Genomic DNA, 26447 nt, shown 5'->3' on the forward strand with positions numbered 1-26447 from the left:
TGAACTTCATGAGGTTCACATGGCCCCACCTCTCAAGCCTATCCAGGTCCCTCTGGATGGCATCCCCTCCTACCAGCATGTCAACTGCACCACACAGCTTGGTGTCACCAGCAAATTTGCCGAGAGTGCACTTTATCCCGCTGTCCACGTCGCCAACAAAGATGCTGAACAGTGTTGAGCCCAGTACCGACCCCTGAGGGACACCACTCGTCACTGGTCTCCATGTGGACAATGAGTCGGCGACCACAAACGCTACACCCAGGCAGCGAGGCCCTCGACTGGGCAGGAAAACAGCCCTCCCGCTCCACGCCAAACCACCGCTCCCCGGCCAAGCCCCTCCGCAGTGCCTGCAGGGCTGTGTGAGGGGCCGGCGGGGCTGTCAGGGCTGTGTGAGGGGTCAGAGGGTCGCCCCGCGGGCGGTGCCATGTGCCGCAGAGGGGGCGCGATAACCCCCCCGCCCCTCTCGCCAACCACCCCGTGGTACCACCCGCCCGCGTCGCCTGACCACCTCCTGCTTGTCTGCGCATGCGCGCCCGCTGTCCCCGTGCCCGCCCCCGCCCGGCCACTGGGCTGTGCGCCTGCGCGCCGGCTCCTGCGTCAGCGTCGCGCGCCGTAGGGGCGCGCGGGGCTGAGCCGCGTGCGGGCCGCCGCCATGACTTCCGCGCTGGAGAACTACATCAACCGTATCTGCCGCGGGGCACGGACGGGGGGGACCCGCTCGCCCGGCCTCCCGCTCCTGCGCGGCCGCGGGGGCGGGACGGGACGGGACGGGACGGGACGGAAGGGGAGCCTGGCGGCGCGGGGCCCTGAGGGCGGGGCTGGTGGCGGCAGCACGGTTGTGTTGCTTGGGCCCTTCCCGGCTGGGGGTGTCAGTTTCTCCATAAGAGAGATCGGCTTGGCAGGCAGAGCGGAGGTTACAGGAGGTCACTCGGAGAACAGGGTCCCCCAACAGCACCCAGTGTTGCAGAGCGCAGCGTTGCACGATCCGTGGTGAAGAGCGAGATTCGCAGTGGGCCTGCCCCCCTTAAGAGCTCCTAACGCGCCTTTAGTTACCAGCTTTGCATCACTTGTTCAAAACCCGGGACTTGGGGTTCTTGGAACGCTTTTCGTGCTGTTTTTTTGTGCTTCTTGTAACCCATGGGCATTTTCAGTTTTATTCCCAAACAATAAGATAGTAACCCGGAATTATTCAGGATGATGGATATGTGGTCACCAAATTGGGATAATGAGATATTATGGAGATGGAGAATGCTAGGCCCGGGACCACCCCTGCAGAGCAGTTTTTTAAGGACTTAAAGTGTTTATAAAACTGTTTATGTTTTTGCAATTTTGAGGCAATGCAGTTAGTAATGGGAAGAGAGGTGAACTCAGATCTTTATTTTTCTTTTAATGGTGTCCATGTTTGTGTATTATTGTCCATGGTTAGGTGAAGTGAAACTTTAAAGGAGATTTTCATAAAAATCCTATGTTGTCAATTGCTGCTATTAACCATGCTGCTTTAAAAAAATGCTGATAGGCTTTTCTGGCTCCTAATGGCTCTTAAAACCTATATTACATATGAATGTGTCAGAAAATCGTAATAGTTTTATTTCAGATATCATTAAACATTTCCTTAATGAGCTACCAGGTACTGTTGCAGTAATTACTTCTGATGGAAGAATGATTGTGGTAAGACTTGTATTTTTTAACATTTTATTTTCCCCCATAAAGACTTTCCATTATGGCAATAAAGAAGCTGTGTTAGGATATTCTCACTGACATATTCACTCCTTTAAATCATAGAGTACAGAATAATAAGGCTTAAAAAAAATGTTGTAAATGCTTACTGATTCTTGCATGTCAGCTTTGTCCATTGATAAATTTCTGCATACACATGCTTTGACTTTTTTGTCAAATTAATTTTTCTGTGGAAATGCACAAGAAAACGCATTTCTGTTCAGTAATTTGGTTTTCATCTAAAATGTCCTCTTTGTTCTGTAAGCCTTTCAGCTTTCATGGTAGAACCATTTCTTCCATGTGGTTATAAGTATTGGCTGGAGAATTGCTGGATAATTGCTGTTTATGCCTGAAAACCTGAGGATTGGCCAACTTATATATTAGACTGTATAATATTTTGGGTTTATTGCTTCTGTGTTTTGAAGTTTTTTTCTTGCATCACTTCCGCCCCCCCCACCTTTTTGCGTATGTGTTTTGAGTGTAACCTAACAGTGTGATTGTTGCATGAGGATTGTATCTTTCTTTCTGTACTTAGCTTCATGCAGCCTCTGGAAAAACAGAAAAACTACTGGCTTCACCAAATCTGTGTGGCTGAAGTTAGTCTGATAAACTTTGTGTTGTGCTACAAGATACTTTGTACAAAAAAGATTTGAATGGAGTTGGTATACATGACTCATTGCTATGTGGTTAGATGATATAAATGAATATTAGCATGATAATTTACTAAACACAAGATAATTTACTTCAGAGATACCACTTAAAATTGCTTATTTGGAATGGTTTCAATATTGTTGACCACAAGAATCCAATTTTTCTGTTCTTTGTTTTAGTTAAATATTTGATTTCTGGAAACATCCATACAAGGAAGACTAAAACAGTTTAAAAACAGTAAAATTATGTTTGTAGAGGACCGTCACTGATACAAGGGAAACTTTACTTCTTTTAATACTAAAGACTATTTTAGCTTTCAGCATGAACACTCAGTAATAAATGTGTACTTTTCTTAAATTGATTATTGCTTTGAAAATTACTTTCTTTAGCTATTTGTGTTTAAGCCAAACAATAAAACCTAAATAGAATATCTATTCTCTAGTACCTCAGTTTTGCTACCTTGTTTAAGATATCTTTGAGAGCAAAGCTGATAAATTTAAGAGTTAACTGGAGTGCTTTATTTTTGTATGTTGTTTTCAGGGAACACTTAAAGGTTTTGATCAGACCATTAACTTGATTTTGGATGAAAGCCATGAACGAGTGTTCAGTTCTTCACAAGGAGTTGAGCAAGTAGTGCTGGGATTATACATTGTAAGAGGTGATAACGTGTAAGTATAGCATGTCCTTGTTTAAATCTGTTCATATGAACTTAGTATGTATGTGTGCATGTGTTCGTGTATATATATATATGTATATTATCTGTATAAATCTTGATAGCCCCAGACACCTTGCACCTTTGTATCTGTGTGTAGCACTGTACTGTCAAAGTATTGTCAAAGCTGAGGCAACCAAGGAAGTGTCTGAGTCACCATCCCTGGAGATATTTAAAAATGTGTAAAAGTGGCACTTAGGGTCTGGGTTTAGTGGTAGGCTTGGCAATATGGGTTGATCTTATGGGTCTTTTCAGACCTGTATGACTCTGATTGTGTATTAAATAGCAATCATCTACATTTACGTTACAGAAGTGATTGCATTGTAATGTTAAGTGTGGTTTTAAACTGAGAGAGGAGAGATTGAGATTAGATGTTAGAAAGAAATTCTTTACTCAGAAGGTGCTGAGACACAGGAACAGGTTACCCAGAGAAGTTGTGGATGCCTCATCTCTGGAAGTGGTCAATGCCAGGTTGGATGGAGCTCTGATCTAGTGGGTCACATCCCTACCCTTGGCAGGGGGTGGGGGTGTTGAAACTACATGATCTTTAAGGCCCCTTCCAGCCCAAGCCTTTCTATGATTCTGTGATCTCCTTAGTCTGTATTTACTGAGCTGTGAATTAACCAGCACATTCTGATTAGCAATCTAGGAAGGGTCAGTACAAAGTTCAGCATGTTCCTCTTTGGAGTGTAGGCATTGTGTAGATGTTCTTTTTTCCAGTTAATGATGCTTGATGAAGGAAAAAATAGAATAATGGCTTAAATATGAGATAAAACTTGTGTGCAAAAAGTCAGCAATCTGGTGTACAAAGTCGACTTTCAACAGCTTTTATTTAGAAGAGGTGTTCACAGAGACCACGTCATGATCTGGAAAATGCATGAAGGTTCTGGCTTGACAGTGTAACAACTGTTGAAGCTGATGTAGTGACAGGTCAAATGTATGAGTTGATACTTGATGTAAAATACACTTAAAAAATGAGAGTAAAAGCTCAATGAATGCAGAGAAAAGTAGCTGATGTGCCCAACACATGGGAGGGTTACAAGAGAAGTGGAAAGAAAGCCTGGTAAGTGGGCCTGCTAGGAAGATTACTTTTGCAGCAGCATTCTGAAACTGATGGCAAAAAATAATATTCTTTTTTAATCACAACTAGAAAAAGAGTATGTTGCAGTGAGCAACACGTCAGCCTGGATAGGAGTTTTCATCTTCTAATTCTAATGGATATTTCTGTACAAAGAAATGTCAAGAGTTAAAATTATATGTAGGTGCATTTATGTAACATCGTTGAGACATTTTGGAATGCTTTCATCACATTTGACTTAAGCTTTTAAGAAAAAGTAAATTGACACATGTGCAAAGGTAGGACTAAGCATGCTACTCTACCAGTAACTTTTCATTCACATACTATAAATGTGTATAAAAAGCCAAATAATTGTTTACTGCTTTACTCTTTCATCATACCAGACGGCCACATTACTCAAGTATACTCAAAATATTCTTTTATAGAATTTATTCTAATTTTTTTGCAAACTTAACAAACTTGGAAACATACTCATTACAAGGAATAATTTGGTATTCTTGCAACTCTTAACATACTGAAATTTAATATTCTTATAGGAAGAAGTAAAAAGAATCAACGGCTAAGTAACAGTAACTTCAAAATAGGCGACTCTCATAAAATAGGGAAGGTATTGGAAAATAAAAGGGAAGAAGCGGTCATAATATAAAGTGCTTCCAGACATTCCAGTGTGCATCACTAGATGCTTGCAGGGAACATGCAGCATCAGTCAGAAAAAGTCAATATGATTAACAACAAATAAGGGTTGTTAAAAGGAAAAAGGCAGCTTCTGTTTTAGAAGTATGTGATTAAGAAATAATAACCTCTTTTTTTTATTGTAGTGCTGTCATTGGTGAAATTGATGAAGAGACGGATTCAGCTCTTGACTTGGGCAATATTCGAGCAGAACCCCTAAACTCAGTTGTGCACTGAAAAATGCACAGGGACTTTGTAAATCTTTGGTTGTACAGACCTATTTAACAACGTGGACAGTTTTTACAAATTGTGTTTAATTTGTTTAGACACCAATTTTTTATTATGAATATGTTGTAGTTTTGCATGTAAATTAAAGTTTCTGCATTTTACTAAGGATACTTTCATTGGGTTTCCTTTGGGTTTTTATGCTGCATGAGTCACTGGGAAATGCATGCTGGTAAAAACAATCGGTATCAGTGATGGTCCTGATACTGTGTAAATATACCTTGTTCTTAAAATAACATCTCACTCCTAAAGTTAAACCAAGCTCTGTCCTGTTAACCCAGGATTATGTGGAGGTAGATGTGTAATAGTCAGTTTAAGCATCTCTAAGTGTAGTTCTGGCTATAAGTAGAAAACTGTTCCTTGTGATTGGTTTTGTGTGTGTGTGTGTGTGTGTGTGTGTTTAGTGTAGAAAGAAAGAATGTTGAAAGCTTTCACAGTCAAATTAATGGCTTATTCATATAATACATTTTTTGTTGTTTATCAGAGATTGTTCTCTAGTCCCCAAGACTATACTGGAGGTACAGGAGTTCTTAATGCCTTAATCCTTGCAGACATTAAATTGGAGAAAGAACGACTTTTGAGCAGGAGCACAAAACTTTAAACAAATACATACATTTATTTGAAGCCCATTAAGAGAATGAGATCAACTCATTCTCTGTCTTCACCTTTCAGCAGCTGTCATGTTGCTCAAAATGTGGGTAAGATCTACAGAAGGAGAATTGTGTGTTTGCTAATGTCTAACCATTATCTTAGAGTGTAGTTTAGAACACACTGGAGTACTTTTGGTAGGTAAGTTATTTATTTTCAACAAAACTTGCTGCAATATTGAATATAAGGGTCCCATGTAATCACGATCACATGCAGGCCTCTCATACACCAGCAACAGCCAAATTAAGTGGGACAAGCTCTGTGCAGTGTAGCATGTTTTAGGCCACATACTATTGACTACCCAGCAGAAATGCCGGTATGGTGGCAGCAAGAGGAAGTCGGTACTATTGAACAAAGCTGTTTTCTGTGTCCTTGAGTGTGCCAATGGGCCTAATATTTTTTTCCCTCTAAAAATGTGCTGTCAAAAAAAAAAATTTAATGTGCAAGTTTGAGGAGTTTATACTGATTTTAATATTAAGTGGGATTCGGTACTTTTCATTGCAAGTTCGTTGGAAACCAAATACATTGAACTGAAAATATTTGTTCTTCATAAAATCTGTCTCTCAGTTCTTGTAGCTTCCAGCTTGTTTTCTGAGATTCTTCTTGATGAAGCATGTGAAGCCCTGCTAACCTTTTTTCGTATTTATCCATCTTGTGATCTAGTAATGTGTTGTAGTCTTCTGTCCACATTTCTGCAGGGAATTGCTGAGGAGACATCAAATCAGGCAAATCGGGGGTTTTCTCTGATTACCGGAAGTCAGTAGAATATGGCTATAATTAGTTAAATCAAAAGAATCAATCAGTTTCATTAAACACTCAACAAAAAAGCCCTTTTGCAACTGAAATGCTGATATTAGCCAGCAATGTAAAGTTTTTCAGAGTTGTGATTTTTGGCTTATGTTCACGTTTTGTTTCAATTTCTGCTCCAACATTTCCTTCAATTTGATGCCATTGGTTTTGGTCTGGATTTGACCAAAGCCTCTTCTGGACATACTGGTGAAGGGATCAAGGCCAGCAGACATAGTCAGAAGGGGTTTATTGAAATCAAATATAGAACTTGATATGCTTTTTAAAATTATAACATGCAATTAAAGCCTTGTGAACTTACAGGGTCTTTAATCTGTGGGGGCTAACTGGGTCCCTGTAAGTATATGGTTCAGAGAAACACTCAATAAAACAGTATTTCATGCAGGAAGTTGAGTTATAACCAGAGTATTTTCATTATTTCAGTATTTCATTTAATCAAGCGTGTAGCACCGTCCAAGCTGGAAAACAGGTCACCAATGAGAGTAACTTTTTTATGTCATTATTTTCATAAATGAATCAAAGTAGGAAAAATTAGTGGGATTGAAACCAGAAAGTGGACATAAGAGTGATGGCCTAGTATTAGTAATTCTGAAAAAGAAAGCTAGAGAATGTTAGTCCCCAGCAAGGGAAGAGGAAGAGGAAGAGTAGAGTGGAAGCTCAGCATGTGTGAAGCCTCTGTACGCATCTTGACAGCGGGGGAACTACGAATGTGAGTCATGCCTATGAAACACAAGATGATTTATGCTTGCTAATTATATTTGGTCTATGATACATTTTGGCACCTGTGTAAACAACCCTACTAATTTTTAATAATTGGGTTCTTATTTCTGCTTTACAGTTGGGTAAACTGCAGTTTATTCTTAGAATAATGAAAATAAGTCTGTGGATTTTTTTTTCAAAGTGGAAAAGTTCTTCAGTTGCAGTAAAGATCCAGAAAAGCTGTGTCATATCAATTAGTTTTAGCTTCTCTGTTGCTCAAGTAATAAGGCATACTTCAAGTACCATACTTCACAGACAAACAACAGTGAAATCCAGATGTGCCAGAAGGTCATAGATCAAACCTTGAGATGAGAGAGGGAAAACTTGTACCAGACGTAGCAAAAAAAACATATGACAGAAGATAGTAAAGAGTCAGATGTTTGTCCTGGAAATCCTGTTCCTGATAGGCTCTTTCAGTGTGCTCTGTTTTGTCTTAGGGTCCCTTTCAGGGGCCTTTTTTTTACAGTAATTTTTACCCTAATGGCAGAAATGGTGATATTTCTTACATCAGCAGCATTTTCCTTGAAGAAAATAAAAACTCCACTGACGCAGGTGGAAATCAAAGCCAAAAACACAATAGCATTCAGACTTTTGCCAAGAACTCCTTACTAGCACTAAAAGCAAGACCTTATCTGCACGGTAATATCTTCCTTCCTGGAGCCTTGCAGCACGTTCCAGGAACTCAAACTTGCGTAGAACAACGTGCTGCTGCTTTTCAACCTTAAATCAGTAACCATCAGTGCCACTGAATGCCAAAAAATTTCACTCAATGCTCAACTTCTTTCCTGCTACTTGCAATTTTAGATAAAAGGTGTTCATTACTTTATGGAGTGTAAGAACATGTGCATGTACTGGTTTTGTCCACTGAAACATCTTTAATGGTTGTCCTGAAATCTTCTTGTTGTTTTGTACTCTAGATTTATTGTATTTTTAATTTAGTGTTGAAGTCAGCAGTGGTGATTACAGTGCTCTGCATAGAAACAGGAGTGAAAAGTGTTCAGGTGGAGAAATAAAAGAAACTGGATTTTAAGTAGCATAATCCATAAAAAATAGAAATAAGCAGGATAGAAACCTGTTGAATATGAACAAAGTTGGGCTTTACAGCAGTGGTCATTGTTGTAAAATTCCCTTTAACACAGATACAGATGTTATATCTGTGCACATCACTCATGAGAAATACTGAGAATGTGTGAGAAAACATTCACGGAAATATTTTAAGGCATATGGAAGCTTCCTATCCTAAAATGCTACTTTTTCATTACGGTTCTTGCTTTGTATTTTTGTGCTTAAATATTTGGGAAGTCTCACTTGTGTAATTTCAGACTTCAAGTCTGCTTATGATGCAGATGGAAACCTGTATGCAGATGAATGCTGTGATGTTTCTGCAGCCTGGTCAGAACTGCTGGTGGTGTATGGCTGGGATCTGCAGCATCAGCATTGACGAACATGTAGGTGATGTAGTGTCCTTGGATACAGGGGATAGATTGTCAAAATTGTATTCAAAGCAACATGCATGCAAGAGACCAGGAAAAACATGTAGCAATAACCCCCCTTGCTATCTATAGCCATCTCAAACTCAGTTTATAGCATTTCCAATTAATCAAACCATTTCTTGCCAACTGCCACCTAAATACCGCTGCATTTATACCATTTCATACATTCAGACCGCTCTGTTTTGCAGTGAGTTACTGGACTGAACAGAAGCCAAGGCAGGAAGTGATTATGGCTAAGGAGCTGATGCTGACTGAAAATGCGTGATGCTGCAGAGGAAATATCACACAATAGAACCACAGTTAGTTTGGAAATAGATTTAAAGAACAGAGCACATTCGGATGTAAACAGTCAATAGGACTGGGGCCAGCCTTTCTCCTAACAATCACATCATTAGAAGTAGAACCGTGCAGAATGATTTCTATGATTAAATTGCAAGTGCGAAATCCATGAAAGTGTGTGCTCATTAATGTTTAACGGAAACAGCCTTCTTGCTTTTTGCCATGTTTCTTCTCTGGGTTGTCCTAACTCATCCTGGATACAAGAGTCAGGCATAAGTCCAGCTGAAATCTAGGAAGTGCATATGGCTCAAGGACTTGGAAAAGATAGGCTTAGATTCTTTTTTGTAACTATAATAGGGTAGGATCACTCTCTGGAATTGCACTTTTGATTTACAAGATTGCTTCCATGAAAAGTCATCAGCTCACATTTAATTAAAATTGTTAGGATCCAAGTGGAAACAGTCTCTGATGAGAAATGGAACAGAGTTAGTGATTGTTATCATTTAAGTGATGATTGTTATGTGGGTGAAGGGGACGGCTCCCTGATTTGTCTAGAGCCTACTTTAACTTCTTGCATTGTTTGTAACATCCATCAAGTAATTTTGAGTTTTATGCTCTAACTTCTGATTCCACCATTTTATGGAAGTCCAGCCAGTACAGAAAGCAGTAAGAAAGACAAGCATTAGTATGTTTGTATGTATTAATTTCATTCGTGAAAAAGACATTTACAATGCTTTACAACCACACTGTATGTGCAAGTAGTTTTGAGTTTGGTTCTAATTATGCTTTTTCTGAGTTTCAACATCATTGTCAATGCCAGCAGAATTGCCCTTAGCTAAAAGGGGCAGGTTACCTTACTGCTAATGCTACACTTCAACACAAGTGTGCCCTGAGCAATGCCCTTCATCATCTTGGGCCTTAAAGCAGCTGAGCATTATTTATGAAAGTACTGAAGCTTCCATGTTCTCTGCCATGGACCACCTGAGCCTTAGTAACTTAACGAAGCAAGAAACTTCTCAGATGACAAAGGTCCTACTACAGCACCAAGAAAGGCTTTATCAGTGAAGATAATCTAGACATAAAGAAGTTTACCACATAAGTGGCAAAAGCCACTGAGCCATCTCTTTTCCATGCACTTCTGGTACATATTTTTATCTGTTTGCTCCTGAGTGAATGCCTAGAACATCTACACATCTTGTCTTCCATGTTCAAAATGAAAGCTGATTTTTCTCACGGTGACTTAGGTCTAGAGGGCAAAATGCAGGTGCAGGATTTTGTTTAGGAATAAAGTCGGAAAGTAATACAATCATTTATGGACAGCAGATTAAATTCAGCCCATGTTTAAAGTAACTTTTTCTTCATCCCAAAACAAATGGGTAAACATAACCCCACCCTAAATATGTACTTTTTTTGATGGAAGAAGGCTCAGCTCCATTGTGGATACCAAGAAACTAACCATGTTTTAAAGCCCAGCTTCTTCAAAATATTGGTGCATTCCCAGGATACAGCCCTGCAACTCTTGAAAATTAGAGGACATCATAAAACAATTTGAGTTTATTAGTAGTAGATACAAAGGCATGTTGTTGATTAGGTTGCTCTGAAAAATTGTGTGGAAAAGGGAGATGAAATGTGCTTGTATCATTCAGAATTCCTTGGTAAATAATTTCTGCTGTGGCTACATAGATGCTGTGAAAGAACTGTTCGCTTTGTACTGTGTTACTTTTGCCTTGATGTGCTAAAAATATGTAAGCATGATCCTCTTTCATGAAAAGCCATTCAGGAGGAGCATTTGAGTTGGATATTAACTGTCTTCTCATTCTTGAAACAGGGAATGTAGTTGTATGCACAGGATTTTGGTAATGCAACTGGGGATAAAAAAGTGACTTTTCTCTAAGGCTATAGCAATCAACAATTCATCGGCAAGGTGACTGGCAGCACTGTTGACATAGGTATCACAAGTGTTTATAAATATGAAGGAGGCAGTTTTTTGTTTACAAAGATGCCTAGAGCTCCATTACATTGTCCTTGTCATTTGCAACACACAGCTGTACTCATAAGGCCCTATTAGTACACAGTCCAAATTATCCTGAATAAAGCATGGACTGTGCTGCTTGCCTATGTAATTCACTGTCCTTGTTGTGCTTATAGCAGTGATTAAGTTAATAGTAATAATTAATGATTAATAATTCATACTGCTAGTAAGTAGTAGAATGGTCAGCTATTACAGTAACCTCAGCTAAAGTACTGCTTAAGCTTAGGATAGTGACCCTATCTATTGTCATGTAATGTGGTAGCAACTGTTTTCACTGAGCACCAAGAATCAGCCACACATTTTTAAAAATACATTTTTCACTACTGAACAAGAAAACAAACATATCATTTTTGAAGTTAATGAATTGACCAGACTTTCCTTTATTGTTATGCTAGATGTTAACACTGGCTTTCAGTTTGCTTTGTCCAGCAGTCAATAAATCATAGAATCAAAGAATATACTGAGTTGGATGGGACCCATGAGGAACATCAAGTACTCTTGGCCCTCCGCATGAAACCCCAAGAATCACACCATGTGCCTGAGAGCGTTGTCCAGACACTTCTTGAAGTCTGTCAGGCTTGGTGCTGTGACCACTTCCCCAGGGAGCCTGCTCCAGTGCCCAACTACCCTCTGAGTGAAAAACCTTTTCCTGATATCCAACCTAACCTTCCCCTGTCTCAGCTTTGTGTCATTTCCTCGAATCCTGTCACTGGTTACGAGAGTGAAGAGATCACTGCTCCTGTGCTTCCCCTCATGAGGATGTTGAAGATTGCAGTGAGGTCTCCCTTCGGTCTCCCCTTCTACAGGCTGAACAGACCAAGTCACCTCAGCTGCTCCTCATACAGTTTCCCTTCCAGGCCCTTCACCATGTTCACTGCCCTCCTTTGGACACTCTGTAAGAGCTTAATATCTTTCTTATATTGTGGTGCCCAAAACTGCACACAATATTCAAGGTGAGGCTGCACCAGTGCAGAGCAGAGTGGGACAATTGCCTCCTTTGATGGGCTGGCTCACCAAGAGCCGCAGTAAAGAAGCATTTACTATTGGCTTTTGGGGCAAATAGATCTTGTAGCTTGTTTGGTTTCAATTAACAGATTATTAATTAGATTATTATCTCTATATCCCAATAAGGGTGGTGAGAGGTGCCTTGAATGTAAAGGGAAGATGAAAACAGGACAAAGTTGGTCAGTATGCTGACAGGACACCAGAGTTATATTTCCTCTGCAAAGCATCAATGATGCAATTAGAGCTGCAGTTCAGCAGTGAACTATAAGCAGGTCTCTGGATATTTCGGAGGTCAAAGCTTACTAGGTGGACATGCAAGGACTACAGTAGCACTACTCAAACAGCCGTCTTGAACAGTTGGTCAAGACACTACTCTGGCTATAACAACGAAACACTAATCATGTTTTGCGGCCACAATTCAGTGCAGCATTCTGAAGACTGGAAAACCCAGATTACTTATTACATCATTTGCTCTTGAGTAAAAAAACAACTGGTATAATGAAATTTTCTAAAACAGAATTGTATATTCTGTACAATCAAATTACAAAATCTAGTAATCCTCCCACAATACTGACCTGAGTTTCTAACATACCTTAGCAAGGAAGGAAATTAGGAGACATGGTTGCTTTCTCTTTGGAAAGAGATCAGGAAATCCCAAAACCTAAACTTGACTGTTATGGTGCAAGCCAGAGAAAGCCGTGCTAAAGGAAAGAAACACGCACTACTCTCCCTCTGTCCATAGAATTACTCACATAATGGTAGAAGGCTACCAGATTGGCATTTTCCCCTTTACAAACCCATGCCAACTCCTCCCCATCACCATTTTGTCCCTAATATCTTCAGAAATGCTTCCAGGAGAATGTGCTCCATCAGCTTCCCAGGCAGTGAGACGAGGCTGACTGGCCTGTAGTTCCCCAGCTCCTCTCTCTTGCCCTTCTTGAAGACCAGACAGGTATTTCCTGGCTTCCAGGCCTCAGGAGGCTTCCCTGACTGCCCTGGCTTCTCTGAGATCATCAAGTGTCCTTGCTGTGACACTGGAGATGGATTTCCAAATGAAGGAATGGACTAGATTTCTCTTTAGCCTCTCCCGCCCCCCCCCGTAACTGCTGTCACCTGCTGCTTTGCCAGATGCCAACAGTGAATTTCTGCTCTGCTGCTCCACCGGCCAGTGGGCAGCACACAGCAGGGCAGGAAGAAACTTTCAAACACATCTTGTCCCAGTTTGTCCCAATGACAACACAAAGTGAAGGCCCAGAGGTTCTGCACCAGCTTTCTCAGGGGAGGGATGCTACAATGTACTGCAAGCAGGCTGAAGAAACTTCCCTTTTATCTTTGAGGGCTACAAACTGGGATTTGCCTGTATTTTATGGCTACCAGAAGCTCACCCACTACCTTCTCCCCAGACCACAAAGAGGATGTCTCTAAATACAGGAAAGAGTCTGGCAGCTGATTAGTAGCAATAGCTCACCTGCAGGCCATGATCTTAACATGACTCTGCTTCAAGCCTTCACGGAGAAAGGGGACACATTTGCCTGGCCTCTGGGACAGGCTGAAGATGCAGCTGTGAGCAGAGCTGAAGGAAGCAGAGGAGAGCTCTGGAGAGGTCTATGAGCAGAGAAGGGGTGTAAAGCAATGTCAAGAAGGGGAACAATAAAACAAAGATGTCCTAGATTGCAAAGTTTATTAAATATCAAGTTGAATTATACACAGTGTATAAGCTTCACAAAAATGTATTCATATAAAAAGGAAGAGTGTCACAGCAGCATTTAATTCTTTCCTCCCTGACTGTTAAATCCTTGAATTAGTCAGTAAACCCCCCAAATTTTTCCAGTCTTCTTCATCTCAGTACAATCATTCTTACTTTTCCAGAACTGGGACTTTGTTCTATACTCTTCTGATTGCTGGTGACTTTTCAGGATGGGAAATGATTACTCAGATCTTCATTAACAACTTGTAGTTCCCTGAAATAAGTGTGGTTGTATGGTTGACACAATGTCCCACCACATCTGGGCTGATAGCTGGGCTACAGACACTGTATCATCAGCTGTTAGCAGCAACAAAAAGACTGCCTATCCTATCACAGAAGTTCTGGAGAGTACTGAGGAAACTTAAAAGTTGATGCATTAACATTCATTTTTTTTCCCTCTGATTAGAAATGTTTTGGGTGCACCACAGGTTTTGATGCAAGAGCTGCAAATGTCTGAAACTGCAGCAATTTTTAATACAGAAATCAACATCAATAGTGTGAAAAGGTACTGAGTTTGTGCCCATTGCCTTTCATGGTATTCAAGTGTACTGTGTCTGTGACTGAGCTCTATCACAGGGGCTGCCCATGGAGCCTCTGGAGTCTCCCTTCTTGGAAGTATTCAAAAGCCAACTCAGATGTGGGCAACTGCCTCTAGGTGATCCTCCTTCAGCAGGGGGGCTGGACCTGATGACCTCCAGAGGTCCCTTCCAAACTCACCCATTCCGTGATACAAAACAAACAAACCAAAAAGACCATATAACAACTCTTGGTACTACTACATAATCAGTCATTTTAAACCTACATAGCATAAAGTGATGACAATGTAAAGTGCCCTTTTCTACAGCTTGAACACCTGTAAAACTTTATCAGCAGAAATATACACTGCATCAGGACTGAAGCAGCAGGGTGAAAGCACATCAAATAATGTCCTAAACATTAAAATAACACTGGAAACATTCCAAACACATTGACTAAAATGATTTAACAGAACAAAGCAAATGCTAATGCATTGACCATAAGAAACAAATTTGATGATTTTGTCGACCTCAAGAGTCAAGATTAGTCAATCTGCTAGTCAGAAAAAAATGGATGTGGTTCTTATTGTGAGTGCAAAAGAAACCAGCTATGCATCAATAAACCAACAGGTAAGTGCAATGTGCTTGACATCCATTTAATAGAGTTTATGAGTTTATATTCCGACTGCAAGAAACGTTTTCACATCTGAACCTGGGGATGGGAAACCACAGATGCACTACGAAAACCAAATGATTTTGAGAGCCTTTCGTAGCATTTCATTCAAATCAGGTAATTTTTGGTTAAAACATCACGGTATTCCTCTATTGCTCTGCAAAGGGGATCCTGGTCCACATGAAGATTTTTTGAAGATCCAGCAGATCCCCTTTCAAGTTCAGCAGTAGCTGGAGAGAAAAGACACAAGATTCCTGGTGTTACTTTTACAGCAGATGTGGCAAAATAAGGCATGACAAGAACATGACAGGCAACATGAGAGACTGCAATCCAGACAGAGACTTTAAAATTTCCAAGGGAACATAACAACGGAAGGGCTAGGTGCAAAGGAAGAAACCCATTTTTTCCACAATTGCTTATCCATCAATAGCATTTCTAAAGCAAGTGGAAGACATTCCGGATGCTACACACTGAACATCTTCAGGCAATCCACAAATGACTCCTGTGCTAAACTTAGCCCCCTGTAGACCTCTTCAACCCTCTTCAAAGTCTTTGCTTTCCTTTTATGTCCAAACCAGTGATTTATTGGCACACTACTCGTACACAGCACCAGGCACTGCAAAGCAGTAACTCTGGAGGAACAAATTACCATGGAACAGGTGCATTTCCTCTTTGGACACCTGGCTTTAAATTCTACAGCACGTTTTATGCTACGTATGGTAAGCACTGAACTGATATTTGCTGAAAACGTACTGAATAATCTTTTCCTAAAGACAGATTATCTTTTGTCACTGATCTTCTTGCTTATTCCAAAAAAGACTGCACCACCTAAGCTACCAAGATAAGCCATGAATCACAGAATCATAGCAAAAATCAGGAACCAACAGCAAAGAACGGGTATGGTACGGTTTAGTGCTGAATGCCATCGGTGTACATGGGAGGGGAAGTGATGGCTGAAGCTTATAAAAATCTTATCTCGTGGCTGCTTTGCTGTTTGTGCTTCAGATCAACTCTAGTGAAGGGCAACTTCAGCTTAAGCCAAGGGTTTCTTTGCGCTTAGGTTTTTCCAGGCAACTGCATAACATTGTACGCAACATTTTGGTAAGCAGCAAGTTTTCACATTCAAGTCTCAACTGGAAGACTAGCAGAAAAAACCCCAAAAAACCTACTTATCACAGGAACTTGAAAAAAATGGCTCGAGAGCTGTCAAGAGCTAGAAATAGTCACCTTTTTCCTTAAAAACCCTTCTAACATAATGACACATTACCTTGTTGAAGTTCTCTAGTGATTTTTTCATCCAGTTCCTGTCGCACCTAGAATTAAACAGAACATGCAGAGTTAGGATTTAGAGTTAATACAGAGTTTTGGTACTATTACCAAAATATGACCATTAAAACTCCTAAAACATTCTTAACCTCCACAGATGTGATAAAACCTAAAAATATCATTCCAAATAGAGAGATCTTGGTTGGGGGGTTGATTTTTAGTGAAGAGAAACTCTTAGTCAGCCAGGCTGTAGCATTCTCATTGCTGAGCCATGAATGGTAATGGTAGTGCAAAACAAGCTGTAACTCACTACCTGGATTATAACTGGGCAACTGAAAAATATCGAGAAAGCACAGTGGAGTTATTGCAACGAGGGTATAGCTAAAGTCGATCATCCAATACATGTGCATACCGTCAGCTAAATGCTGAGATATGCACAAGTGCCATCCACAGGGAGCATTTCAGTTGACGCTGGCTTCTGAAGCTTCCAAAGGGAAGAGGTGCAACAGCAGCTGCTGCAGGGTCGACATATATCATTGTATAGGAAAAAGCATGTGCCAGTATTCTTCTTTTCTCCATCTTAAGATGGAAAATGGAAAGAGCTCCTACAGGTCAGGCCAAGATTTTTCTTTATTGTTACTGCAAATACCATGACACCCATATATAAAAATATAGAGACACCATTTTTATTTTGCAAAATGTGTACTAAGAAAAAAACCCAAAAGCTACAGCTTCCTCATAGCAAGCGTGTTTTATTATGCAACCAAAGTCAGCCCAGATCACTGGACAGGAGCACTTAATCCTGTCTCCCCTAGAAGGTGGCTATTCTAGGGGATAACTAAGTTATTCTCACTAATCATTCTCATTTCAAAGTCTTCCTAAGAAGAAATCAGATCTTTGGAAGAGTCATAGACCAGGCGCTCTATGCTGCCGTTCACATTTGATGATACTTGTGACTCCTACATTGTTTCTGTCAAGTCTGTGACACACAGAAGTGAATTCCAAAATAGATACCATGCAGCTTCCAGGCCTACAATGGCCATGAAGATGCTGAAGGCTGTGGACCACATGAGCTATGTTGAGAGGCTGAGAGAGCTGTGACTGAGAGAGCTGAGAGAGCTTGGGGGGATGTTCTCTGGGCATACTAATGACCTGGTGGGGGGAGTAAAGAAAATGGAGCGAAAATCTCCTCGGTGGTGCCAAGTAACAGAAGAAGAGGGATGGGAAAAATCAAAATAGAGGAACTTTCAGTTTACCACAAGGATTTTTTTGTTGTTGTTCATTTGGTTCTCCTACAGGAGAACCACCACCCAGTGGTACTTCATTGGAATAGCCTTTGCCTTTGCAGACAGAAGAGGGGAGCACAGAGTTGAAAGAACAATGGAAAAGGCCCTCCCCCCCCAAATCCCCAAACCTCTAATTTTTCTCAAGCAGGTTCAAGCAACAGCAAAATCCTGGGTAAAAGGCACTCCCCCCCCCAGCACATGAAATGAGACATAGGTAACAGAAAAAAGCAGGAACACTCATGCCTAGACCAAAAGATGACCTAAACCCAGGACTAATCCAAAGTAAAGCAGTAGTACTGGAGGAGTTAGAAGAAACCACTTTCCCTGGTTTATGAAGCCCTCAGAATGACCAGAAGCTCCACAGGACCCTCTGCAACATATGTGGATGAATCAAGAGAAGAAAAAGCTCTTCTTTGACTCTTATATATTTGATTAACCTTTCTGTACTTCTCATCCCCACCTGAGGAAAGAGAAATGGGTGGAAGTAAAGCCAACACATGGATTTCTGAAAAGGGAACAAAGAGGCCTTTGAATGAAAATACAGCTTTGAGGACTATAATGTGTCTGCATTGTTCTCCTGCTCCTCTGGAGAAGGCATCACAGCTGATGAGCCCAAACCTCCTGAGCAGGCACTTCTCACTGCACAGCTCTTCAGCCAGTACCATACTGGGTTCCCTTGCAGCAGTCACCATCTCAATAACTGTGCTTCAGGAAGCGGTGCTGACTTACTACTTACCCACAGGAGCTTCTTGAGCACAGAGTAAGTTGGATCCTGTAAGACTCCATGAGATGATACTCAGAGTCTAGGAACTCAACTTCAGAGCAGTACTGGTACTCCAGATATGACTGCTGGTACTATCCAGAACTTTCTGAATAGCAGAACAGGCAAGGAGGGTAAAGAGCCTACTCTTCTAGTTTAAAGAAGTTCCATTATAACAGATGAAATCCAAGCATCCAGTGTCATCTTATGGAGGGTGAACTACCACAGAGGCCATAACATTACAAACACAGAAAGCTCAAAAGTACTCAGCAGCAGTCACTCTCTCTCTCAGAGAAACTAACAAGTTCAAAACATTTCCAGCTTCAGGCAAAGGTGAATGCATCAGTAAGTTTTAATCAGAACCTAACAGCATAAATAGACAAAACATTTCCAGTACCACCCAAGGTTAAACAGTACTGGCTACAAACCTTGTCACGTATCTGGCTGCAAAGAGAAGAAAGAGAAGATTTTGATTAAGGAGCTGAAGAAGAAAGAAAACCAGCCTGAAGTTCAAAGGTCTTCAGTGAGAAATAAGAAACATGGCCTACACGTACACAAGGCAAGCAAAAAAGCTAGCAATACAAGGACCACTAAAATACAAGAGGGCAGGTGGAAAACGGAACTAGAAAAAGAATAGAAATTGAGAGAGAGAATAGGAAGCAGACATTCCCTTTCTCATGTTTTGTAGGGAAACTGGTTTCATCAATTCACACTGGCTGCAGCCAGCAGAGTTCACTATTCTTCTCTGTGTTAAGACAACCACATTCATTTTCCCCAGCCTTTGGCACAGCTGTTAGGATTTAAGCTTGATGGTTCTTAAATGTAACAACAGGCCTCCAGTCCAAAAATCTTCTTGCAACACTTGCAGCAGGCATTCCTTGCCTTGGACTGTGGACTAAGGCCGCAGTTCCCAAATTCTGGTACACAGACCACTAACAGTTCCTTCTGTTTTTGACCCAGAAAGGGAAGGTCAGGTTGGGATTGAAGAAAGCCCCCAAATTAAGAAACAAACCCCCTCCAGACATCAGTCATTGAAGGGGGGGGAAATGTCATATGTAGTTGTTCATCAACTTCCTTGAGAGTACGCTCAAGGCTGTGAGACACACATGGCCTGAAAACAAACTGTATGGGTGCTATGGCAGTCAGGACGCTGAGTGAGAACAGTATCACCATTCTCAGATCTAGTGCATTCTTTTCTTGGAATCAGCTCAACTGTTTTCCACAAGTAGATCTGGAAGCATTTGTTGCAAAGCATTGAAGCAGCCTATATAGCGATTTGAACTACACATCTGCATAGATTAGCCACTGGATAAAACAATGAGCCATGAAATAACCTGTAGAAATATTTAATTTCTGTAACATCCTTCAGGGAATCCAGGAAAGCAATGCACGTATCTGTCTTGATACTGACAATACTTTGAGATGCCCAGAGCTTTCTTCTGGAAAATCACAGTGGAAAGGACTAGCTGAAGGCTGTTGCTGTAATTCAGTTTTAGGAAGCACTGGGTACTCCCACTGTCCTTTCCTTCACTGTCTGTTTTCCTGTTCTTTTTCAAAAAAGACACAGCTGTCAACCCTTTTCTTTTCAACTAGGGCAGCTTTTTTCCTCGAACAGGAATGGTTTCCTCCTTTGCCTTTTCCTTCTTTTAACATCTTGCTGCCATCTCTCTATCCTTTCTTTCCCTCACTTGTTCCGTGCTCCCTGCCCCTCCTGGTCTTCTCCTTTTTTTCCTTTTGCATTGGGTCCCTGAAGTTTGCTTCCTTTCTAGTGCTTGCCTGCAGAATAGTCCCTGCAGATGGTACAGCACTAATTACCTCACGAGTTCGTTCTGTAATGCCCGTCCACGCCTCTGCCCTCAAAAATGTGTTCACAGCAGTACAGAAAAGTTCCTCTCTGTAACTGCCGCTGCTACGCATTACCTACGCTGCTTGGCCCCTTTTCATCTTCTTGGTGTTTTTCTCTTCAACCAGGTGCTGTATGCGGACACCTTGTTGAAAAGGGTTCTTTCCAATGGAGGTGGGGGGACCAGTGAACTGAGATGGACTTCAAAGTGAACAAATGCTTCTCACATTCATCCAACAACTAAACACACTAACTCAACAGAGAAGCTGGGCCATGCCTCAATCCCATGCTACATGGCTGTCCCACTGATTACAACTACTGGCGTGTGGTTTCCATGTCTCCTGGTATAATGCTCTGCATTCTGGGAGGGATGTGCTATCACACTGACTGCTGATTACGGGGCATACTTGGACCAGTGCTATTGCAGAGGTTGCAGCATTGCTGCAAAATTAGAAGGCCGTGAAGACTTCCCAAGGAGTAGGTAGTTCTGCTGTTTCATGTAGTAAGACGTAGCAGGAACTACAGGAGCAAATGCCTCCTATCCATAGTAACATATTAAAGCAAGGTCCAGTGAAGAAACTGCTAGAACAAAGATCAATGATGAAGAAAAAGGTGTCTCACAGATGTCTGGTGGCGTTTGGCACTCATGGTGACATTAGCCATTTGAAATAGGTCACACATACCATACATGTAAATTTAGTGTAGAACTTAGGTGGGAGGTTCCTGCCCCACAGTGCTCTTTAGCACAGTTTGTCTTGTAAAAGAATGTAATTACACAGCTCATTGCTTCGATTTCAATATTTTTTGGCCTTTGACCACTCTGGAAAATTTGTACAAACTTGATGACCTAAAGTCTTTGGCCTTACCACATATAGCTGTGTACAGTTCTGAGCATTAGCAGTTGCTCTGGCATATTAGAGAGTATGGCATGGAACAATAAATGATTCGAACTTTAGGCTAAAAAGGATAACCTTGCATACAGATTCTCCTCAGCAGCAGTCAAGAACAGTATTTCAAAATGCTCACCTTGGCCACATAGGCTTCAACTCTGTTTCTTGGTGATAATGTGTGTTCTGTTGCGCTTAGGAAGTTTCCTCCAAGACTGAGACTTCTGTTCAGTCCCAAACTGTTCCCAAGATGTCCCAGGCCTGTTGAATACAGAACTGGACTTGCAGCCAGATGTCCGCTGACAATGCTGCTTGTGATTAAAGATTTGCTCCTATGGCGCTCCCGAAGAAGCTTGGTGTTGGCCTCTGCAAGTCTCTCATTAGCTCTGAAACATTCAGAAGCACACAGAGAGTCATCTTTGGCAGTAAGGCTTTTGCAAAGTTACCCTCCACGTCCTTGACTATTACTCGACTTCTGAAAGCCAAGGGCGTTAAGAACATCCAAAACAAGCACATCCTTTGATCTGAGCTTGTTCAGATGACCTGTTTCTAAGAAATCACACTAAGTGCAAGGAGCAGCAAGTGTCACCTCCATAAGAACGCTGGCCTACCCTGGCCTTCTCAAGGAAAGCTCAAACCTCAGACCCGCTGCCAAAACAGAAGCCAAGAAAGAGCGTTCTTAGTTTTGATTCACAGAATCCAACTCTGTTCTCTGAGAGGCCTCTCCTTATTCAAACAGTAAAGGGCACAAGATTCATCTTTTCCGCCACACACAGGATGAGGGGATTAGAGACTGGCAAAAAGACTGCCTGCTAGGACAACATCAACTTGAAAAAGACACCAATAATGCCATAATGGCGCTACTGTGGTGTTAGTGCTGGAACTCTAAAGAGAAAGGAAGAACAGGTGTGATGAAGGGAAGGGTCTTAAGGGACTTTCCCCACAAATACGCCGTGTTATACTTTCACACATCATGCTGGCGAGATGTAGAAAAGAGATTTTAGAAGGACAATGCACGAGGAAAAAGGAGTCTGTTATTACCAGTCCAAAAAAGCATGGACTTACCTTTCCAGTTTCTTTGCTAGGCTTTTTCTGGTTTTCACTTCCTCCAGATAGAGCTCTTTGTACTTTTCCACTTCTGCCTGGGTGGATTCTTTTTGAAAAGTACTGTCTTGTTGGGTATTTTTTATCCTGTCCAGTTCACATTCAAGATCTCTAATTCTGTCTTTTAGCTGGTTTCTTAGTGAAGCATGATGACTGGCTCTGATTTGTTCTAATCTGTCCTGGGAGGCTGCCTGTGCCTGAAGGAGACAGTGCATCTTCAATCACCACAAGAAAAAGAGAACTCTCTCCAGCAGAAAATTGCATGTTCCCAATTTCAAGGCTTTACTCAGAGAGGCAGCTGTGCCTCCTCACTACCAGCAGCAATGAAAGCAGAACCCTGGAGCTACCAGGGTAAATAACACTTTTTATTCAGAAAGCAGTCAAAATTAGCACTATTATACAAAGCTACTAATGAAAGGACACTCTCTCTGTTCAACAGGGCATACCAAAAAGGATTCCTCAAAGACAGTAGGAGGATCCCTCACCTCCACAACTTCAGTGACTCCTTTTCTGAGCACCTTCCCCCCCTACAAGGACAAAGCAAGCACCTGTAGGTCTGGCCATGACAACTGGCAGTTGCAAAACCCATTCAAGGATGAGCAGCGAGAACCAGACCAGTGGACAGAGATACCTCCCAAGCACTGCCAAGTGGGAATCTGCCTTGGGCAGGCTTTTGATTCAGGGACCTGCCGGCACATTACACACCCATGACAGCCCTCCTGCCCAACCATATTGCCTTCTCTCACTGCCTTCAGGAAAGACAGAAGTACAGCGCTAACACACAGAAGAAGGCACAAAAAGCAAACCACTAATAACTGATGACCATAAAAACAGTCTACATAGTGCCTACGGACACTTGTGAGAAATTCACTTACTTGCAAAAACAGATTGACTTCTTGTAGTTTTTGTCTTATTTCTTGTCCAGCTCGTTCTTCCACCTCCCTTTTATATTGTTCTATTTGGCTGCGATCTACCATGTTAGTCTCTGAATGATGTTGGAGTTTTGCCACCTCTTCTTTCAGCTGGCATTTGCTCTTCTCCAGGTTCTCACACCTCCCATGCAGGGTGGACAGCTCATCTTGCAAATCCTGATTTTTGGCTTCCAACTGCATGCATTTTTTAGATTCCCTGTCCAGCTGCTGGGAAAGTTCACCAACCTGTACACAGAAGAAGAAAAAAAAAGAAACTTAAGAGTAATCTAAAGGCAGTGAATTCTATGAAAATCTCTAACGGGGGTGGCCATTTGGACTGCTGGCTCAGTACTAGAAACTAAGTGCAACCAGGCTCTTCTTTTCCAACCAGAACAGTTTTTACATCATTTGTCATAGGATTCCTCAGGTTCCCATCCTTTCTCAGCTCTTCTGGACTCTGACAGACGGCCACTTTAGCAACGAATCCGAGTAAGGAGCGGAGAAGGAGATAAAAGGTTACATGCCACTACTGCACAGGCACGCATCCCGCCAGGCTGGCTGCCACTCTTGGCTTGCCCTTCCTCTGCAGGACAGCCTGGCCTCCATGAGCCCTTACACCTAATGCTTTGCCCTTAACATTTGCATCTTTACCCATAATGATAACTACCTCCGAATTAGTTATAGTCATCTACTACTGTAACAGCAGAAGGAGCATTAAGAAAAGCCCATCACATCCAAAATACAGCCAAGGAAAATAAAAATGATCAACATGACAAGAAATATAGGGAAAGCATCTCCCAGGTCTCAAAAGAAATAACACCACAACCAAAAAAAAAAACCAAACTAAACTATGTAGAGCTCACCTTTGGTCTTAATCTACCAACTTCACTGACCATTTCAGAATATCTGTTCTTCATTTCTCCCTGCAAATTAAGCTGGGACTCAATTTCTCTTTCTTCATACACCCTTAGTTTCTTCGTAGCTCTACTCAGAAGTCTCTTCAACCTGCACAGCGAATTAGTTAAGAAAACAATGAAACACAGGAATAAATAGCCTTTTCCATGTACTCTCATGTTCACAGTGGAGACATGGCTTTCTTCATCTTTAACATGCTTGACACCACCAGGAATTGCTGAGAAAAAACATTATTCCTCATAAATTACCTAAAGCATCCAAAGTTCAGCTGAAAAGATGAATAAAAGATCTCCTTCTTCCCAGGAGAACTCCAGAGCAACCTGCATTGGCAATTCATCTGGCAGGTATAGAAAACTATAGGCTCATACAAAGAAGTGCCTTGCAGGAACTAACACAAGGCTTGAATTTGCCTACAGAGTTACGTACACCTATTTTACATTAAAGTTCAATAAAACTGGATTTCTACTCTGGGATACCTCTTCACCATATCAAAAAGCCATACCTCTTGAAGTCTTTCTGCAGTTCTAAGTTTCTTTTCATTTCTTGGTCCAGACGCATTTCAACTGGGCGTTTCAATTCGACCAGTTTCTTCACTTTCTTTCTTTCACTCTCACACTTTCAAAATAGAAAAGATACATGACACACACAGAGCTAAAAGCAATACTGAGGTGCAATACGTGCCTCTAGCACTCTCCACAGAGAAGCTGCAGTACATCTCCATCTTAGCCAAGTTCCACAGAGTGCCAAGGGACAGAATTCCTGAGAACAGTTAAGCACTTTAGGTTTTACATCAAACAGGCCGATACTGAACAACAAAAACAAATCCCTTCACTGAAGCAAAGATCACCTTCTTCTCTTTCAAGCAAAAAATGTGGAAAAGATGCTAGAGAATACTTTGGGCAGTTCTCTACTCATAGCAGGGATTATGTAGGTATGCTCATCATGGGAGAATACAGATAAATCTAAGGCTTTCATGTGATCTTTAATGACCAGGAAGCAGAGGAATTTGATCTCTTGGAATTCTTCAGTGTTTTATTCCCCTCCGCTGTTATCTCCATCTCTACTTTGTGGGTATTTACTTATGTACTTGTTGCTTTGTATTTCCATTATTCCTCTACAGAAAAGGAGAAAAGGGAAAGACTGCACCTTTGAAGCTGTCAGCCTTTTTTTTTTTTCCCAAGCACTAGTTCATTTGCCCAGAATTCCTTCAGTATGTTTTTCTGCAAGGCTTTTAAGCATCCACTAACCTGAAAACATGCTGCTGTTCCTCCATGGATTGCACTGGAAAAATAAAGCACTTCAACCTTGCCCAGAAACCAAGGGGTTCGAAGATGACCAGAAGGAATCCAAGAAACACTGGAGAATTGCAGCCCTACTTGATGTGCTCAAGTAATAGTAAACCATACTGGGAACTCTTCGAACAGAACCACCCCAGAATTCACACAAGAATACCCAGTTAGCTTTTATTTGTTTCCTGGATGATCCCCAAATCACAAGACACTCAGAGCATGAATGGCAGGGATAATAAAAAAAGCTGTTTATGTAAGAACTCAACAGAAAGGTTAACATGCTTCTCCCAGGTACTGGCTAGGTCTCTAGAGAATTTTCTGGGCTTACCTGTTCAAAGAGCTCTGCCTTTTCCCTGTCAAGCTGAGCAACACGCTCCTCGAGGTTGGATCTTGACTTAAACTGCTCTTCCCACATGCTCTGCAAATCCTTCGATGTCAGAGCCAGCGCATTCTGCTTTTGCACCTGTAAAAGCAACAGTGGCAGAAGAAGAAACTAAGGTGACCGGAAGGAAAACAGTGCAATAGAAAGCAGTAACTTAAATAGAAACTGGCCTAAGCTCTGCAAGGTCTATGGTTAAGCTTAATGTGGAGTGTAAAACACAGCTCAGGAAACATAACTGAGAAACTGAAGCTGATAGAAAGAATGAATGCTCTAGCAGTGACAAGACAAGGTTGCGTCTTTGGGGAATAACAAGACATGCACACACACACAAAATCACCCTGCAACTTTCTTCCAAGGGTTCTCCAGAGTTCGTGCCACATACTGTCTAATATATGCTCACTATCTCTAGTGCTCACCACAGAAAATACCCTATCCTCACGGCTTCTGTAACAGCTGCACATCTCCTGAGAGCAAGAAAATGTTTTTAAGGTTATTTTTGGTTCTGCCTAAAGGGACAAAGATTTGCCTAACAGATGCATTGGAGTGGAACAGAACTTGCTGATTCAGTTCAAGTATAAAGACCGGAAGATGACTAAATGTCTTCAGTGGCATTTTTTTAAGGAAAAAAAAAAAAGAAAAAAAGAAGAAACCAAGAGATGTCTGCTGGCTACACAAAGCCACAAAAATCTCAGCACAAAGTCTTAGATAAAATAATTGTTAGGATGTATGACT

General features: G+C 41.4%; 2 protein-coding genes across 2 annotated transcripts in view; one reads left to right on the plus strand and one right to left on the minus strand.

The window, feature by feature from the left end:
* The first annotated feature begins 577 nt into the window (after positions 1-577).
* Positions 578-5222, plus strand: LSM8 (LSM8 homolog, U6 small nuclear RNA associated). Its single transcript, XM_027682260.1, has 4 exons — positions 578-683; positions 1628-1668; positions 2908-3035; positions 4976-5222. Exons 1-4 carry the CDS (start codon positions 653-655, stop codon positions 5064-5066), a joined length of 291 nt encoding a protein of 96 aa, XP_027538061.1. The 5' UTR covers positions 578-652; the 3' UTR covers positions 5067-5222.
* Positions 5223-13801: 8579 nt separating this feature from the next.
* The window catches only part of LOC113966955 (ankyrin repeat domain-containing protein 26-like), a 54574-nt gene continuing 41928 nt past the window's right edge, over positions 13802-26447 (minus strand). The window contains 8 exon segments of the mRNA XM_027682138.1: positions 13802-15302; positions 16340-16385; positions 21254-21500; positions 22180-22415; positions 23094-23375; positions 23993-24134; positions 24547-24659; positions 25662-25796. Coding sequence (XP_027537939.1) covers positions 15181-15302; positions 16340-16385; positions 21254-21500; positions 22180-22415; positions 23094-23375; positions 23993-24134; positions 24547-24659; positions 25662-25796 — 1323 coding nt within the window. The 3' untranslated portion in view covers positions 13802-15180.

Source organism: Neopelma chrysocephalum, unplaced genomic scaffold (assembly GCF_003984885.1).
Source record: "Neopelma chrysocephalum unplaced genomic scaffold, ASM398488v2 Primary Assembly neopelma1_62, whole genome shotgun sequence".
Taxonomy (NCBI): domain Eukaryota; kingdom Metazoa; phylum Chordata; class Aves; order Passeriformes; family Pipridae; genus Neopelma; species Neopelma chrysocephalum.

Excerpts from the sequence above, each read along its gene's own strand:
- LSM8 (XM_027682260.1), top strand. The coding sequence starts at position 653 with ATGACTTCCGCGCTGGAGAACTACATCAACC. Across the intron at positions 684-1,627 it reads GCTGGAGAACTACATCAACC|GTACTGTTGCAGTAATTACT; the intron begins GTATCTGCCGCG and ends ATGAGCTACCAG. Across the intron at positions 1,669-2,907 it reads CTGATGGAAGAATGATTGTG|GGAACACTTAAAGGTTTTGA; the intron begins GTAAGACTTGTA and ends TGTTGTTTTCAG.